At 39.3% G+C, this 20,413-nt stretch overlaps 1 protein-coding gene across 1 annotated transcript in view; it reads right to left on the bottom strand.

Moving 5' to 3' along the window:
• Mkp3 (Mitogen-activated protein kinase phosphatase 3) overlaps nucleotides 1-20,413 on the bottom strand; it is a 284,020-nt gene that overhangs the window by 44,883 nt on the left and 218,724 nt on the right. The window contains exon 4 of the mRNA XM_067137426.2: nucleotides 3,620-3,755. Coding sequence (XP_066993527.1) covers nucleotides 3,620-3,755 — 136 coding nt within the window. The remainder of the gene's footprint in view (nucleotides 1-3,619; nucleotides 3,756-20,413) is intronic.

Here is a 20,413-nt window from a genome sequence, read left to right as displayed (position 1 = left end):
TTTCTTTCAACTTGTCTAGATCCCATCTTTTTGCATTCTTTCCTTTCTTCAATTTCTTCAGCTTCAGATGGTATTTCATGACCAACAAGTTGTGGTCAGAGTCCACGTCTGCTCCTGGGAAAGTTTTGCAATCCAACACCTGGTTTCTGAATCTCTGCCTAATCATAATGAAGTCTATTTGATACCTCCCAATGTCTCCAAATCTCGTCCACGTATAAAGCCGTCGTTTGTGATGTTTGAACCAAGTATTGGCAAGGACTAAATTATAATCAGTGCAAAATTCAACCAGCTGACTTCCTCTTTCGTTCCTTTGTCCCAATCCGAATTCTCCTACTGTATCACCTTCTCTTCCTTGTCCTGCCACTGCATTCCAGTCTCCTATCACAATTAGATTCTCGTCACCTTTTACATATTGTATTAAATCTTCTATCTCTTCATATATTCTTTCGATTTCCTCATCATCAGCTGAGTTAGTAGGCATATAGACCTGCACTATTTTGGTAGGCATTGGTTTGGTGTTTATCTTGACGACAATAATTCTTTCACTATGCTGGTCGTAGCAGCTTACGCGCTGCCCTATTTTTTTATTCATTATTAAACCAACTCCTGCATTTCCCCTGTTTGATTGTGTGTTGATAATTCGGTAGTCGCCAGACCAAAAATCCTGTTTTTTCTGCCGACGTACTTCACTTATACCAACTACATTTAACTTTATTCTATCCATCTCCCTTTTCAGATTCTCTAATCTACCAGAACGATTCAAACTTCTAACATTCCACGCTCCGACTCGCAGAATGTCAGTATCCATCTTCCTGATGATCGCCCCTTCTCGTGTAGTCCCCACCTGGAGATCCGAATGGGGGACTAGTTTACCTCCGGAATATTTTACCCGGGAGGAAGCCATCATCAATACATCATTCATACAGAGAGAGCTGCATGTCCTCGGGAGTTAGTTACGGCTGTAGTTTCCCGTTGCTTTCAGCCGTGTAGCAGTATCAACAAAGCTAAGCCATGTTGACTATTATTACAATGCCATATCAGTCAATCATCCAGATTGCCGCCCTTGCTACTTCCGAAAGGCTGCTACCCCCCTAGGATTCATACATTCTCAGTTTCAACTGTTTTGCTGAAAATATCTTAACACACAATCTGGCTTCCACTATTAATATGTTTACAGTATCTCGATATTGATTTAGTTTTTGCTTGAAGATTATATGATACTCCTTACGATTTGACCCCTTCACCACTTAAGTGGTTAGAAATCCTTCACTGCAATACCCACGTTTCAAATGTTCAATTCAACAAATTACATTTGTGGTAGACAAAGTGGAGTCAAAGAGGTTTTCTTCTGTATTTCATTTGCCTTTGCAGCATGAGGGAATTGTACCGTAGCTGTGATCTCTGCATTCGTAGTTAGTTTGGTTAGGAGAGGGAAACGGGCGGTGGTGATTCTCAGAAAGGTATGTTTCTGACTGGATGGCCGAAGGGAGATTCGACCAACCTGTCTTTCTAGTCCATGGACGCCCACCATACAAATTTGCCCTGCTGAGTCACCCTGGTGACTGATATATACGCAAAATATCACTCACTCACTCACTCACTCACTCACTGATCACAATATCTCAGGAACCACCCAACCGATGAACTCAATTGTGGCATATAGAAACTCTTAGGTCATAAGTTGCTAGTTGCTTTACGTTGGACCGACACAGATAGGTCTTATGGCGACGATGGGATAAGAAAGGCCTAGAAATGGGAAGGAAGCGGCCGTGGCCTAAAGGTACAACCCCATCATTTGCCTGGTGTGAAAATGGGAAACCACGGAAAACCATCTTCAGGGCTGCCGACAGTGGGGTTCGAACCCACTATCTTCCGGATGCGAGCTCACAGCTGCGCACTCATAACCGCACGACCAACTCGCCCGGTAGGTCATAAGTAATAGCTAAGAAAACTTTTTGAAAAATTCAACCCCAAAAAGGGTTAAGAAAATACTACAAACTGGGCAATGTTTCAGATGTTGCGGACTTAGGGTGACCAATTGTTGAAGGAAGGAATGAGGAACAAGACAGTAAAAAAAAAAAAAAAAAAGCATTTCACAATTTTTGGGGAGAGATACATTTTAACTTTAATTTTAAAACTACAAAAACTGTAACATTTTCAAAAGCATTGTGTTGCCAGTTTCCCCTCTTTTTTGACCAAATTTACAAAAGTTTATAAAACACGTCTTGTCGACGTTACTTCGATCAGGTGATAATTATGGCTTGTTGGTTTCCCACCTAGCATTATATGCACATACCTCTGTTCAATTCCTAAATCATTTAAGTGTTAAAATGGGTTTATGATGTTTTCCGGACACTTCTTTATTTGTGCTTTCTTTGTTTTATGCTCTAGAATATCGCCTTTTGTGTACCTCATGTATCAAAACTAAGAAAATATTACAATGCCCTCTCCCTGATCTGTGGTTTCCGAGGTTATGGGAAACGGGTATTATCTTACATTAAAAAATATGCACATACGCGTTTATTTTCCCCTTTTGCATTCTCGGGTTTAAATGATGGCTTTCTATTTTGTGAGGAAGTAGAAGTTCAGTCACTATCATCCAACGCCGTATCCATTTCAAAAACCACAAAAACTTGAAGAAAAACACCAGTTAATACAACACCTCTATTTTGATGCGCTTCGTGCTTCACGATGGTTACACACGCCACGCCATGAACTGACGGTAACTTGGAAGTTACATCTGGAACGCTTCTTCAAAGATGTTGTAACCTGTTTCTTTGTGTAAAATTTATACCGATAGCAATAACACGAAAATTCGTTCAAAGAGAAGACGAAACTATTGCGGGGCATTTACAAAATACCTTAAAGTGAGGGACGGTTGGTCATCTTACGTGAACTGCTACTGTAGTTTGTTCACTTGGCAGCGTTAATAGGTCACGGGCTGCTATTATAGTTCATTATTATGTCTCTTGATAGAATTCATATATCTTGCGGCAGTGGCGATTCTTGTCTTAGGGGAAAAAACAACGTGAACGCCTCCTGCGCTGGCTTTCAGTATGTTTCGTTCTGTTGGTTGAAGTAAAGTATTCCACGTATTGATGTCGAAAAAAAAAACCCATTATTCATAAATGCCATTGGAATGTGTATTTACTGACAGGGTAGCGGATCCTCACTATGTGGTGGCAATCAGAGGAGTTTTCTTTCCTGTTCATTTTCTTATTTAATATACGCACAAACGCAGCGAGTTAGTGTAGTAACCAAGTGGTGTAGGTTCAAGCCATATTCCTCAAAAACGACCAGTGATTCCTATAAGAGCAAGGCTGAGTACTTGGCTGAGATATCTAGGCCTAACATGCTCGGTGTAACTTCAAAGTGATGGCGGGACGCTTACTGTAACTTCATGACACTTATTGATTATGATGATGATGATGCTTGTTGTTTAAAGGGCCTAACATCTAGGCCATCGGCCCCAGAGATTTATTAGCACAAGAAAAATGTGCGAAGACGATTCATTCCGCTAGTAATTAAATTAATAATAATAATAATAATAATAATAATAATAATAATAATAATAATAATAATAATAATAATAATAATAATTAGATTTAGGGACACTTACCAATGAACTCGATAGCGGTGGGAAAGAAGCTGGCGAGGTTTTGGCTCCAGTGGTCTGCGATAGGAATCTGCATGTATTTGATGGAACCCGAATCCTCAAATACATTCGGCAGGTCCGGCGTCACGTTCAAGATGTACTGTACATAATACAAAACAATCAGACGTGAGAGACCAGCTTAAATACACCGACGTACAATTCTTGCATATAAAAGCATATATACAACTGAATTCAACAGACATGCAGTATGTCATGGGAAAAATTCCAGTAAGGACAGACTTAAAGGTCAGTTACACCTTTCGGATGTGCTGCTTGTTTCTAGTGATTTATTGTTATGTGCATTAAAGACTATTTTAACGTAGTAGCATAGCATTAGAGGAGACTTTAGGATTGAGTCTACTATCATTAAAAACTATCACACTGTCCATCAACTTAAGAAAGACCCATTATTGTTGCTATTATTATCACCACCACTATAACAACTTCGTGTGGCTGTTACTAGCCTGGTCCAGCCCTTGTAAGGTAAACCCTCCGACGAGGGTGGGCTGCATCTGCCATATATGGGAAACTGTGTGTTATTGCGATGGAGGATAGTGCCGCGTGTGGTGTATAAGTTCCAGGGATGTCGGGGACAACACAAATACCCAGTCCCCGAGCCACGATTGAAATCCCCGTCATGGCCGGGAATCGAACTGAAGGCCATTACGCCGGTCATTCATTCATTGACTACAACTACTGACATGCCTTTTCTTGTGGTGCCTCCTGTTTAGGCAGTCTTAAAGCTAAGAGAATGCGGCAGTGCAGTCGAGTTGAGACTGGAATGGTTTCAGTCTCAGGCAAGTGTGAATTATATAGCTTTTCTATAAAATTTCGATCTGCTCGTTGAGGGAAGGCAGGTTTTATCTTGAAAAAGATGTTCGAGCCTCATATACCAACTCTCTTGAGAAAACAACGGAAACTTGAGCGCAGGAAAGGCTAAAATTCATGTCACTTGCTCGACTTATAAGTGATAATCAAGTTTTAATTATAATGAGGATACCAGTGATTTAGTACTACATTCTCTTAGTGGTGGTGGTGATTATTGTTTTAAGAGGAAGTACAACTAGGCAACCATTCTCTTAATTTCAAGGAATTGCTACACATTTTTTAAAGTAACGGCAGACATTTGTTTTAACATCAGGGTTGAATTGATTTTAATAATAATAATAATAATAATAATAATAATAATAATAATAATAATAATAATAATAATAATAATAATAATAATGTCTCTGACCCTTTTGAGATTAAAACAGGAGTAAGGCAAGGAGATGGAATTTCACCCATGTTGTTTAATTGTTTATTAGAAAAAATAATCCGAGAATGGAGGAAAACACTCCCTGAAACAGGTCTAAGAGTAATAAACAGAAAACTCCAAATCAATACCCAAGTGGATTGCATCGCTTTCGTGGATGATGTAGCTATACTAGCAGATTCGATTGAAAAAACAATAAACCAGAAAAATAGACTTCAATCCATAGCCTCCAAGACTGGACTTCAGTTGTCTTACGAGAAAACAGTGTTCATGACTAATCTGCACCAGAATACCTTCTTCCCTGCAACATGGTCCGTAAAATCAATGAATTTAAATATTTGGGGGAATGGGTCAGTGAAGACCTCAAGACCAATAAAGCATTTGAAGAAAGGATTAGGAAACTGGATATTGGATATAACTAATACAGAAAAGTTTACCAGAAGAAAAATCCATATCAAAGCGAAATTAAGACACTTTAACGCTGTAATCAGACCTGAGGTCCTCTATGAAGCTGAAACCCTAACCATCAAAGGAGCAAAACTCATACAGAAACTAGAGGTCAGGAAAAGAACTATCTCGAGAAAGATCTTAGGGTACGAACATGCCGAGTGGATTACTCCTCACTCAGTGCTCATAGCAGTGCTCTTCAATCATCACTCATCATTCAAGGCGCACATACCGGGTAGGAGACCCTCGCTCTTTCTTCATTATGAGGAAAAGTTTTTCATCCAGTTGATTGTGCAGCATTCACGAGAAGATAGGGTTGTGTTCTTTAAATGTAATTTTGTTTCGTGAAAATGTTCATACTCCTCTGTATACATAATAGTACTGGGCGAGTTGACCGTGCGGTTAGGAGCGCGCAGCTGTGAGCTTGCATCCGGGAGATAGTGGGTTCGAATCCCACTGTCGGCAGCCCTGAAGATGGTTTTCCACGGTTTCCCATTTTCACACCAGGTAAATGCTGGGGCTGTACCTTAATTAAGGCCACGGACGCTTCTTTCCCATTCCTAGGCCTCTCCTATCCCATCGTCGCCATAAGACCTATCTGTGTCGGTGCGACGTAAAGCAAAATAGCATACATAATAGTTAAGTATAGTAGCAGAAGTGATGATGAACATAGCAATGATAGCAAGCAAACTGTACTTGATTTCAAGTTCTGACAGAAGATACAGCCCACATTCAATTAATAAGAGAAGGCAGAGATTGAGTGAATTCCATCATTTATACCAAGAAGTGAAGAAAGACCCACAGAAATGTCACGACTATTGAAGAATGTCAATGCAGACATTTCAGTATACGACTCCTTGGCTGAATGGCCAACGATGATCCCTTCGGTTCAGTGAATCCCTGGTTCAATTCCCGGCCGGATCGGAGATTTTATTGGCGACATTAATTCTTCTGGCTCGGGGACTGGTTATTTGCGTTTGTTCCAACACTCTCCTCTTCATACTCAGACAACACACTACAAACTACCACCGAAACACGCAATAGTAATTACATCCCTCCACATAAGGTTGACGTCAGGAAAGGCATCCATCCGTAAAACAGCGTCAGTCAACATGTGTGATACGGTTTGCATCCGCGGCCCCACAAGGTGTGGCAAAAGGCGGTAGAAAAAGAAGAAGAATGCAGACATTTCAATATTTGCTGAAAGGAATTGAAGGCAATATGAAACCATGGAAGTACAGCAGCTATCATGTCAGTCATACTTGCATTGAAGAAGAACTGGTCATTACAATAACGTAAGCAGTAGTAATATAATATTATTCTCCACTTCAATAAAGCAATCTATACTTCATTGAAAGATTAAATTTACCGAGTATAAAGATAATATTCAACATGGATATTTTACCTTCAGTGAACGCAGGCCGATAATATTATGAGTAGGCGGCCGTGGCCTTGAGCCAACCAATCACAGAGCAGCGCTCAAGAAGCACATCGCTCCAAAATCAAACCGATTTGATTCTTGAGGGAGGAGCGGAGAGAAGAGGGATGAGTGAAGTGCCGGCTTGAACGCTACTATTGAAATGTATGGGTTTGTTTTGCATCTCTCAGCTTCCTGTGTGAAGACACAGGAGTGATGAGCACTGAGCGAGGAGTAATCCACTCGGCATGTTCGTACCCTTAGGCTCTAGGATCATAAATGGAGAAAGGTACCTCAGGCCCAATGATGATCTATAACTAAAGCAAGAAACTCCAATGGACACCATCATCAGGAGACGCCTCCAATTCTATGGACACCTTGAGAGAATGAACGAGTCAAGACTGACCAACGTCATCCACAAAGGCAGATCCTGCAAGAAAACTGTGGTACAAACAAGTTAAACAAGATCTTCAAATCTTCAACATCTCTGAATCCCATATCCAGGACAGGCACACTTTCTGGAAAATGTTAAAGGATGACCCACAGGTTAAACATAAGAAAGGGCAGAGACCAAAGAGATCAGAAGCAGCTAAACAACTACACAGCCAGAAAATGAAGGAGATATGGGCTAGGCTCTTAAGAACGTGAAACCAATCCTTCGTTAGCTGAAAACCTTTTGGTTAACCATCGTAGTCCATAGTTGGTTCATTCGAAGAAAAAGAAAGAAAGAAAGAAAGAGAGAGAGAGAGAGAGAAAGAAAGAAAGAAAGAAAGAAAGAAAGAAAGAAAGAAAGAAAGAAAGATGTAAAGAAATAACACTGTATTTTGATAGATACTGTAAAGGGTCAAATTCTTTATTTATTTATTTATATATATGTATATTTTACACGTTACCGGCCCCGTGGTGTAGGGATAGCATGCCTGCCTCTTACCCGGAGGCCCCGGGTTCGATTCCTGACCATGACTGAGGGCTATTTCGAAGTCCACTCAGCCTACGTGATTAGAATCGAGAAGCTACATGACGGTGAGATAGCGGCCCCGGTCTAGAAAGCCAAGAATAACGGCCGAGAGGATTCGTCATATTGACCACACGACATCTCGTAATCTACAGGCCTTCGGGTTGAACAGCGGTCGCTTGGTAGGCCAAGGCCCTTCAAGGGCTGTAGTACGATGGTTTTATATTAAACATTAAACTATCGATACAAAAATCAACTTGTTTTCTTAAACCCAGTTTACCTAGACCATAATAACACACTACGTCACAGGTATCAACTGCCTCATACAAAACTGCCTCGCGCCTGTCTGACGTACTATATTGTTCACTAGCATTTGTACCCGCTCTTCGCACGGGAAATTGCAGTGGATTACATGTTTCCTTCAGGAATTTATGCAAAGTAACACGGCTCTCTTCACCTTGGGAGTGGCGACCCCATTGTAATAATAGCCTATATCTGGTTCATTCATTACATCCCTGAGCCGGTCAAGGACTGGAAAACAGGTTGTAGGTTTTCATTCATCAACACGGCTCTCTTCACATGCGACATGTTAAAATGATATTTTCCTACGACATCCCCGGGCAGTAATGAAAATATTATGATGCTGAACAAATTCGAAGGCGGCCCCGCGGTGTAGGGGTAGCGCACCTGACTCTTACTCGGAGGTCCCGGGTTCGATTCGCGGCCAGGTCAGGGATTTTTACCTGGATCTGAGGGCTGGTTCGATGTCCACTCAGCCTACGTGATTACAATTGAGTAGCTATCTGACTGTGAGATGGCGGCCCCGGTCTAGAAAACCAAGAATAACGGCCGAGAGGATTCATCGTGATGACCACAAGACACCTCATAATCTGCAGGTCTTCGGGCTGAGCAGCGGTCGCTTGACAGGCCAAGGTCCTTCGGAACTGTTGCGCCATGGGGTTTGGTTTGGTTGAACAAATTCGAGAAAGACTGAGGACGATTTCCGAATTTATTGTACGGTACAGTTACTGGTACAAAGTTGTGCGAAGATCTCCGTGGTTCTCGGGTTGTATTAGGAATATACAAATAGACAGACAAACAGACAGGCCGACAGACAGATAGACACCAAAGGAAAGGTTCTGCCTCATGTTTCCTCGGTGTTCAGATACATTAGGAGGGGTTAATTTTCAAGTCGAGAGAAATATTACGCATCCTCTGATTTTCTCCTCTTATGGATCCTTCAAGTAACTGTGGATGTACGAGAGTGTCCGTCACTGGCTGCAGAGCACGAAGCCTGTAGAAAATACTACTCTTCTCCGTCATTTGAACAGTAAGCGAAATGATGTACACAACGAAAATTACTTAAAATGAAGGGGCATTTCATCTACAGTCCACAGATTGTACATATAATCAATAGGTACGAGGAAATTGAACAGAAACCTCTTCTTGTCTTCGTATAATCCCCCAGTCTACTCAGTGATTTTTAAATGATATGCATATCATAACGTGCTCCTGGACGGTTAGGCTCTAAATATGAAGTTTGGACGAGATATAATCAAGTGTAAAAAAGAATTGAAAAACTCTTCTGTGATTTTTAAATGATATGCAAATCAAAACCTGCTCCTGGATGATTAGACTAATTATGAAGTCTGGCAGAGATATAGTCAATAGTGAAACAAAAAATAGGAAAAAGGCTCTTCTGGTCTTCCTATAAACCCCCAGTCTGTTCAGTGACTTTTAAATAATATGCATACTGGAACCTGATCCTGGATGAGAAGACTCTTAAACATGAAGTTTGGTCGAGATATAATCAATAGTGTAAGAGATAATTGAAAAAAAAAACTCCTCTCGTCTTCCTACAAACCCCCATTCGGTTCAGTGATTTTTAAATAATATACATATCAAAACCTGCTCCTGGGTAAGTAGACTCTAAATGTGAAGTCTGGTCGAAATATAATCTATACATATAAAATAACTTGTCCTGACTGACTGACTGACTGACTGACTGACTGACTGATTCATCATTGCCGAGCCAAAACTACTGGACATAAAGAAATTAAATTTTGGGCATAGATTCATATTAAGATCTAGGTGCTCGCTAAGAGAGGATTTTTGGATATTCCTTTGCTAAGGGGGTGAAAAGGGGGTTGAAATTTTAAAATGAGTGTATCTATATCTCAAAACTTTGAAAATGTACAGATGTAAAAATTGGTATTTAGAATCTCCTTTAAAAATAAGGAAACACGTATTTTTTTGTTTCCAGAAAATCCCAATAGGAGGGGAGAAAAGCGGTGAAAAAGGGGTTCAATGCCTTTAATCAGAATACCGGTACTTATATCTCAGAAACTGAAGATATTACAGTCCTGAAAATTGGTACTTTTGATCTCTTCTAAAAATAAAGGAACACGTATTTTTTTGTTTTGGGAAAATCCAATTAATGAATGGGTAAAGAAGGGGATGAATTTTTAAAATGAGTGTATCTATAACTTTTAACGTTTACAGACGTAAAAATTGGTATTTAGAATCTTCATTAAAAATAAAGAAACATGTATTTTTTGCTTTCGGAAAATCCCAATAGGAGGGGTGAAAAGGGGTGAAAAATGGGTTGAATGCCTTTAATGAGAATACTTATATCTCAGAAACTGACGATATTATAGACCTGAAAGCTGGTGTTTGGAATCTCCTTTAAAAATAAAGAAGCCCGTATTTTTTTTTTTTTTGGAAAATCCAATTAATGGGGGCGAAAAGTGGGCGAATTTTTAAAATGAGTATATCTATATCTCAAAACTTTTAAAGTTTATAGATGTAACAATTGATATTTAGAATCTCCTTAAAAAATGAAGAAACACTTTTGTTTTCGGAAAATTCCAATAGGAAGGGTGGAAAAGGGTGAAAATGGGTTGAATGACTTTAATGAGGCTACTTATATTTCAGAACCTGAAAATGGTGTTTGGGATCTCCTTTAAAAATAAAGAAACACGTATTTTTTTGTTTTTGGAAAATCCAGTTCATTGGGGGTGAAAAGTGGGCGAATTTTTAAAATGAGTGTATCTATATCTCAAAACTGTTTAAGTTTATAGATGTAACATTTGGTATTTAGAATCTCCTTTAAAAATAAAGAAAGTCGTATTCTTTTGTTTTCGGAAAATCCCTATAGGAAGGGTGTAAAAGGGTGAATAATGGGTTGAATGCCTTTGATGAGGCTATTTATATTTCAGAACCTGAAGATATTACAGACCTGAAAATTGGTATTTGGGATCTACTTTAAAAGTAAAGAAACACGTATTTTTTCGTTTTTGGAAAAGCCAAATATTGGGGGTGAAAAGGGGGGTGAATTTTTAAAATGAGTGTGTCTACATCTTAAAACTTTAAAATTTACAGATGTAAAAATTGGTAGTTAGAACCTCCTCTAAAATAAAGGAACACGTATTTTTTTGTTTCCTGTAAATCCCAATAGGAGGGGTGTAGAAGGGTGAAAAATGGGTTGAATGCCTTTGATGAGGATACATATATCTCAGAAAAAAAAGATATTACAGAACTGAAAATTTGTATATGAGATCTCCTTTAAAAGTAAAGAAACACGTATTTTTTATTTTTTTGGAAAATCCAATTAATGGCGGTTAAACAGGAGTGACAAATTGGGGTGAATTTTTTGAAAGACTATATCTACAAAATATCTTGGAAACGTAAAACGTTACAGACGTAAAAGTGGGTGTTTGGAATCTCCTGTAAATGTAAAGTAACATAGGGGATTTGTTTTTGGAAACTCCACTTAAGGGGAACTCAAAAGGGGTGAAATTTTAAAATGAGAATTTTTACAGTATATCTTAAAAAAATAACATGTTACAGAAGTGAAAAATGGTATTTTTATCTCTATTAAACATAAAGATACGTGTATTTTTAGTTTTCGGAAATACCACTTGGGTGGAAGGGTGGGGGGTAAAAGTGACTGAAAATGGTGTTGAATTCTTTTAATTAGGCTACTGATATTTCAAAAATGAAGATGTTACAGACGTGAAATTTGATATTTGGAATCTGCTTTAAAAGTAAAGAAACGCGTATTCTCGGAAAATCCAATGAAGTGGGGGGGGGGGGGGTTGAAAGAATTGAAAAATTAATTGACTTAATTGTATGAGAAAACGTACATCTAATAAAAACTAAAGTTGTTACAGACGTGAAATTTCGTATTTGGATCTCTTTTAAAAACAAAGAAAAACGCGTTTTGGGGGACAAAACCATCTTGGAGGGCGGGAGTGTAAAGAAGTTGAATTCCTTTCATGAGGACACGTAAATCAAAAACTGAACAAGTTAGAGTCGTGATAATTGGTATTTAGAAGATCCTTTACTATTAAAGAAAAAAGTATTTTTTGCGGGAAAATTCACTTAGGGGGGAGGGAGTGGTGTGAAATGAGGTGAAAAAAGTAAATTATTTTTATGGGGATACGTATATCTCAAAACTGAAGGTAATAGACGTGAACATTGGTGTTTGGAATCTCCTTTAAACATAAAGAAACAAGCCTTCTTTTAATTTTGGGGGGGGGGGATGGCGGTAAATAATCTTAACGGCGGTGGGGTGTAGAAGGAGGTGAGACCAATTGATTTTACTGTTCTTAATCTATATATATATATATAAAATAACTTGTCCTGACTGACTGACTGATTCATCATCGCAGAGCCAAAACTACTGGACGTAACGAAATTAAAATTTGGGGATATATTCATATTAAGATGTAGGTGCTCGCTAAGAGAGGATTTTTGGATATTCCTTCGCTAAGGGGGTGAAAAGAGGGGTGAAATTTTAAAATGAGTGTGTCTATATCTCGAAAGTTTAAAAGTTTACAGATGTAAAAATTGGTATTTAGAATCTTCTTTAAAAATAAGGAAACACATATTTTATTGTTTTCAGAAAATCCCAATAGGAGGGGTGAAAAGGGGTGAAAATGGGGAAAATGGGTTGAATGCCCTTAATCAGTATACCAGTACTTATATATCAGAAACTGAAGATATTACAGACCTGAAAATTGGTACTTTTGATCTCTTTTAAAAATAAAGAAACACGTATTTTTTTGTTTTTGGAAAATGCAATTAATGGGGGGTGAAAAGGGGGTGATTTTTTAAAATGAGTGTATCTATATCTCAAAACTGTTACAGTTTATAGATGTAAAAATTGGTATTTAGAATCTCCTTTAAAAATAAAGAAACACGTATTTTTTTTGTTTCGGAAAATCGCAATAGGAGGGGTGAAAAAGGGGTTGAATGCCTTTGATGAGGCTACATATATTTCAGAAACTGAAGATATTACAGACCTGAAAATTGGTGTTTGGGATCTCCTTTAAAAATAAAGAAACACGGATTTTTTGTTTTTGGAAAATCTAATAAATGGGGGGGGGGGTGAAAAGGGGGTGATTTTTAAAATGAGTGTATCTATATCTCAAAACTGTTACAGTTTATAGATGTAAAAATTGGTATTTAGAATCTCCTTTAAAAATAAAGAAACACGTATTCTTTTGTTTTCGGAAAATCCCAATAGGAAGGGTGTAAAAGGCTGAATAATGGGTTGAATGCCTTTAATGAGGCTACTTATATTTCAGAATCTGAAGATATTACAGACCTGAAAATTGGTATTTGGGATCTACTTTAAATGTAAAGAAACACGTATTTTTTCGTTTTTGGAAAATCCAAATATTGAGGGGTGAAAAGGGGGGTGAATTTTTTAAAATGAATGTGTCTGCATCTTAAAACTTTAAAATTTACAGATGTTAAAATTGGTAGTTAGAATCTCCTCTAAAAATAAAGGAACAGAACTGAAAATTTGTATATGGGATCTCCTTTAAAAATAAAGAAACACGTATTTTTTTAGTTTTTGGAAAATCCTATTAATGGCGGTTAAACAGAAGTGACAAATTGGGGTGAATTTTTTGAAAGATTATCTTGGAAACGTAAAATGTTACAGACGTAAAAAGTGGGTGTTTGGAATCTCCTGTAAATGTAAAGAAACATAGGTGATTTGTTTTTGGAAACTCCACTTAAGGGGAACCCAAAAGGGGTGAAATTTTAAAATGAGAATTTTTACAGTATATCTAAAAAAACTTAACATGTTACAGAAGTGAAAAATTGTATTTTTATCTCTATTAAACATAAAGAAACGTGTATTTTTAATTTTCGGAAATACCACTTGGGTGGAGGGGGGGGGGGGTGAAAGTGACTGAAAATGGTGTTGAATTCTTTTAATTAGGCTACTGATATCTTAAAAATGAAGATGTTACAGACGTGAAATTTGATATTTGCAATCTGCTTTAAAAGTAAAGAAACACGTATTCTCGGAAAATCCAATGAAGCGGGGGGGGGGGAGGGGGGTGAAAGAATTGAAAAATTAATTGACTTTAATTGTATGAGAATATATACATCTAATAAAAACTAAAGTTGTAACAGACGTGAAAATTCGAATTTGGATCTCCTTTAAAAACAAAGAAAAACGCGTTTTGGGGGGGAAACCATCTTGGGGGGCGGGAGTGTAAAGGAGTTGAATTCCTTTCATGAGGACACATAAATCTAAAAGTGAAGAAGTTAGAGTCGTGATAATTGGTATTTAGAAGATCCTTCACTATTAAAGAAACAAGTATTTTTTGCGGGAAAATTCACTTGGGGGGGGGGGGAGTAGTTTGAAATGAAGTGACAAAAGTAAATTATATTTATGGGGATACTTATATCTCAAAACTGAAGGTAATAGACGTGAACATTGGTGTTTGGAATCTCCCTTAAACATAAAGAAACACGCCTTCTTTTAATTTTTTTTGGGGGGGGGGGGGCGGTTGGCAGTAAAAACTAACGGCGATGGGGTGTAAAAGGAGGTGAGGCCAATTGATTTTACTGTTCTTAATGTACTTATAAGGATCCTCCGTTGCTCAGGCGGCAGCGCGCCGGCTTCTCACAGCTGGGTTCCGTGGTTCAAATCCCGGTCACTCCATGTGACATTCGTGCTGGACAAAACGGAGGCGGGACAGGTTTTTCTCCGGATACTCCGGTTTTCCCTGTCATCATTCATCCCAGCAACACATAATAGAAAGAATAAGAATAAGAATAACATTAATAATAATAATAATAATAATAATAATAATAATAATAATAATAATAATAATAATAATAATAATAATGTTCCGGACCGTCGTCAAATATGCGGACCGTGCTGGAAACGGCTCCTGGACGGGTAATGACTAAGAATGCAGTCCGGCCGCGGGTTCATTGCCGCCAAGGCGCCCAATATGACACTACGCCGGATCTCCTGAAGGATTTTATCCAGATTAAAAATGATTATAGGAAAATACGGTATGGCAAAGATTTACGGACCCAACTGACCGGGAAGAATGCCTGAGCCTAGCCCGGGAAGTACGAAATCGATTGCTGGAAAGGAAGATTGAAAAATGGGAGGAAACGTGCCGTAATCTAATAGAAAACGAGTCAGATCGGGAATTTTAGTGGATTCTCGCAGAAAACGAGTAAGATCGCGAATTTCGGCGAATTATATATCTAAAACAATAAGCATTCAATTATAAATTTCAGTATAATACCGTAGCGAAGCATGGGTATCTTGCTAGTCAATAATATGAGAGAAAATTGAAAAAAACATCTTCTGGTCTTCCTATAAACCCCCAGTTTTTTCTGTGATATGACAACACGCCATATCTCCTGAAGGATTTCATCCATATTACAAATGATATAGGAAAAGATGGCAAAGATTTACGGACCCATCTGACCGGGAGGAATACCTGAGCCTAGCCCGGGAAGTACGAAATCGATTGCTAGAAAGGAAGATTGAAAAATGGGAGGAAACGTGCCGTAATCTAATAGAAAACGAGTCAGATCGGGAATTTTAGTGGATTCTCGCAGAAAACGAGTAAGATCGCGAATTTCGGCGAATTATATATCTAAAACAATAAGCATTCAATTATAAATTTCAGTATAATACCGTAGCGAAGCATGGGTATCTTGCTAGTCAATAATATGAGAGAAAATTGAAAAAAACATCTTCTGGTCTTCCTATAAACCCCCAGTTTTTTCTGTGATTTTAAATGATATGCATATCTTGGTCCTGAATGAGTAGACTCTAAATATGAAGTTTGGTCGAGATATACTCAATAGTATAAAAGAACATTTTAAAAATCTCTTCTGGTCTTCCTGCCCTGCACGGATGCGGATGTCCGCGAATTTAACCGCGGATATCCGCGAAGTTAGTGTCTTGGCAGAAACAAACTGTATGGCACTGCGGATAATTTTTCTGATAATTTCTCAATAATGACGTTTATTTATTTTCACTCAGGTATACTCTTGTTTTTGCTTGTGGTTAGGCGACCCTTGACATTGGTATGGGAGAATAGGGATATATAAAGAGTTTTGAGATCATAAAGCCTTAAATGTGACCTAGGCCTAACTGGCTCCTGGCCGCAACTAATGGAAGGAAGGAAGGAAGGAAGGAAGGAAGGAAGGAAGGAAGGAAGGAAGGAAGGAAGGAAGGAAGGAAGGAAGGAAGGAAGGAAGGTCAATACGTCGGTAGTTGACGCAAGAGAAAATTCCCCATAAACCTTTGATTGTAGGGGTTGTGGTGACAAGTGTCAGGCCTATTGTATTATGTTAAGAGATCTATCTGTTTCAATACCTTGGGTGCAATATACTGTACTGTAGTTAAATACTTCAATTATCCGCGGTTAACTATTTCACGGTTGTGGATAACCATTCGCGGATGCGGATATTATTTTGTATATCCGCGCAGGGCTCTACCTATAAACCCCCAGTCTGTCCCAGGGATTTTAAAATGATATGCATTTCGAAACCTGCTCTTGGATGAGTAGACTCTAAATATGAAGTTTGGTTGAGATCTATTCAGGCGTTTACCCGTGATGGTGGAACAAGCAAACAAACAAACAAACAAACACGAAAGCTAAAAACTGCTGATATGAACTCGGGTTGACCTAAAACGGATAAATATATTAAAATTTGGCGAAATAAATAACATTATAGACAGCGGACCCCTAGAATTTTATTTATAAGTTGTGGATGATGTATTTGAAGCCAATTTGTGTTACCTTGATTACTCATATTAAACTCATCATTTTTTGAACTAAAGATTGTTCTTTTTCGTGGTACTGAGACTGTGAGGTTATTTAGTTCTGTGTTTAGGTTAAACCATCACATTTGAAAGACGTTTTGGGGTAGTTACAGATAGTTGTTATTATTCGAAGAGTTTTATTATTCGAATTATTCGAAATGGCTTTCTTTGTGGTTCGACATAATGAAACAAATTCTTGAAATCTTGAAATTATATGGCAAGCTTTAAGTTACTATAATTTAGTGTTCTCCCTCAGGGAAGGAAGTGACCCTTCCATGTCGAATGAACCTTCGGTATTATTGCGTATGAATAATAAAAAAGCGTGCCGCAATACCCTATTAGAGGTCTTGGCTGCCAAGACGACTGTTGCCAGTCAGATGACCTGCAGATAATAGAGAGTCACGTTGTCAGCGTAACAACATTCTCAACCGTACTGCTTGGCTCTGCGACCGGGTCCACTACCTCTATTAATAGGCAGCTCCTCAGTTGGTCTCACGAGGCTAAATGGCCCATCTTCAAGGCTGCCGACAGTGGGGTTCGACCCCACTATCCCCCGAATGCAAACTGACAGCTCCACCACGACCAATTCACACGATATATCGCTAGATCATAAAGCCAACATTATTCTATTTCGTAATTCTCGTAATTCCTTCCGGCGTGAAACAGGACGACGTGACGGTTAGTTCTAATGATCCTAACGATGGAATACTGTGGTGTACGTTGCGAAGTCTCCACCGGAAGAGGCTGGAAGGGACGAGTGCAAATTAGGGGAACGAAAATGGACTGGATATGCAGGTGAAGTCAACCTGAACAATCACGGTGGGAATCGAACCCACTTCTACTCAGTTGACCTCCCGAGTCTTAGTGGACCCCGTTCCAGCCCACGTACCACTTTTCAAATTTCGTGGCAGAGCCGGGAATCGAACCCGGGCCTCTTGGGGTGGCAGCTAATCACACTAACCACTACATCACAGCCAAGTTCTGAATTGGGGAGACGAGTGGGTTCGAACTCCACCGTTGGCTGTCCTGAGAATTGTTTTCTGTGGTTTCCCATTTTCACTTCCAGGCAAATGCCGGGACAGTAACCATTCATAGGCCACAGCCCATTCCTTTCACCAATTTAATTCACCATAATACACTTCATCTTCGTTAGCTTCCCAACTGAAGTTGGTATCAGGATGGGCATCCAGCCCTAGCAACATGCCACATAAATTCATCTAATCTCATCTCATCCCCGGATCAAGGGATAGACATACATACTCTGTAGTTAGATGAAAGTATGGTAATTATATTTTGTTTAGGAAGGTTGGGACTGAATCTATGAAAACTGGTAATTACTAATGGAATTGAGTGACATTTAGTATGGCGTCTCCTATTTGTGTAATGAGACCATTTACCAAATTTCATCAAAATAGTAATAATACTTTCTGAGAAACTAATACTTGCCATTTAAACTTTTTAAATGTCGTTAAGCATGGGAAATCCAGCTGAACAACGAGTCTAAATATCATGTTGAAAAAATGGTGTGCAGGTACTTCAAGGTATGGAGATAATTGTAACAGAATGAAATCCTGCTCATGTAGTTCAGGAATACGGGGTAAAATATTCATTTTATGTATTGTGTTTTTGTCAAATATTATATAAAAATACACATCTGAAGGGTGATATCCTTGGACGTATCGAAATTATAAAAAATTCGCTTTGTTAATTCCTAGAAAATAATTATTTACGTTAATATTTCATGGAATCTGAAACCAAATTGGTTCAGCTGGAACATTTTAAATACCTGAAAATGTAAATATGAGAAAAACACATTTTTAATAAGTAAAACATGGTTGAAAGCTAACCTAGTACTACTTAAAATGCTCCAGACTGGTAGGTAGTCCCTTCTTCTTCTCCAGACAGATGCCCTGAGTATCTTCTTGGTATGTTTTTTTTTTAATGCTGGACTGCTGGCTCTTGTATAGATTCTTCGACCATCAGGATGTTTACTTATCACCCAAGAAGTTGGAGTAATTTCACCACTGTTTTTCTGCTTTAGTTCCTGGGTGGCACAGCATCCCACATTATATTCAGCAATAGCATTACAAACCCCTAATTTCATCCTGTTCAATGAGATGAATGTTCCACGAACCTACTACGCTGGCGTAGCAGGGAAAGAGGTGATAATCTCACGTGGCGCGTTCCAGGTGGCGGATAGGGGGGTCCTAACCGGCTTGCCGGCGGACTTGAGGGATATAAAATACCTCTCGTGGACCAAACACACTACCCCCTGCGGGTGGGGGACGCACATGTAGAACACACCCGCGGTATCCCCTGCCTGTCGTAAGAGGCGACTACAAGGGGCCCAAGGGGCTCTCAACTTGGGAGTCTGGATTAACGACCACGGGGCGATCACAATACTTGTGAGTAGTACCATAATGTTTGGAACACCGTGAGTTTACGCTACCTTTGATTAGTACTGCAACTTAAGAAATACCATGGTTCTCCTTTACTAGCGATAAGTGCCATTATGCGGGATCGTTGACAAAAATATTGGTCCATTTAGACAAGCATTATCGATTCAGGATTGCTTCCACTTACTTGTGCCAAGCTCCCCACTTTCGTCTATCCTGTCCGACCTCCCTTGGTCAACTCTTGTTCTTTTCCGACCCCGACGGTATTAGAGCATTCGAGGCCTAGGGAGTCTTTCATTTTCACGCCCTTCGTGGCCCTTGCCTTTCTTCGTCCGTTACTTCATTTTTCGAAGTGACGGATCCCTTCTTCTTTTCTCTCTCTCTCTACCCCCTGTGGGTGGAGGACGCAGACGAAAAATACACCCACGGTATCCCCTGCCTGTCGTGAGAGGTGACTATAAGGGGCGACCAAGGGATGATTGTCTTAGAATCATGAAACTACTTTTGATTAGTACCATCACGCGGGGAACACCATGGGTCGCCTTTACTTGCGAGTAGTGCCTCTATATTAGGTACACAATAGGTTTGTGATTCGTAGCAGCAGTAGGTGTGGACTGTGGGTTTCCAGTACCCGTGAGTCGTACCCACGTGAGCAACACCACGGATCTGGGCGTAGCCTGTGAGTTGTACCACTATGAGCGACACCGTGGGTCTGCGTTGCCTGTGATTGGTACACCTACGTGAAGAACCTCATCGGTTTGCGTTGGCTGTGAGTGGCGCCATTGTGTTACCTGTACGAGGTACAATACTTGTGAGTAGTACCATAATGTTTGGAACGCCGTGAGTTTACGCTACCTTTGATTAGTACCGCATCTTGAGAAATACCATGGTTCTCCTTTACTAGCGATAAGTGCCATTATGCGGGATCGTTGACAAAGATATTGGTACATTTAGACAATCATCATCGATTCAGGATTGGGCTTTAGAAGCAGTCCCTTGGTCAGTAATATTGTATCTGCGAATGTGAGGCATTGCGCGTCTTAACCACTGATTGTTTTAAATTCATATTCATCAGTTTATTGCTCATCGTCACGTTTTGAATTCTGGTTAGTAGATGAATTTTTATTATTTTTAAATTGTAATCGCATTTCGTCTCATTTCGTACCATAGGGGCCGATGACCTAG

This window comes from Anabrus simplex, chromosome 1 (assembly GCF_040414725.1).
Source record: "Anabrus simplex isolate iqAnaSimp1 chromosome 1, ASM4041472v1, whole genome shotgun sequence".
NCBI lineage: Eukaryota > Metazoa > Arthropoda > Insecta > Orthoptera > Tettigoniidae > Anabrus > Anabrus simplex.
The sequence above is the reverse complement of the archived record's forward strand: the minus strand, read 5'-3'. Positions and strand labels throughout refer to the sequence as shown.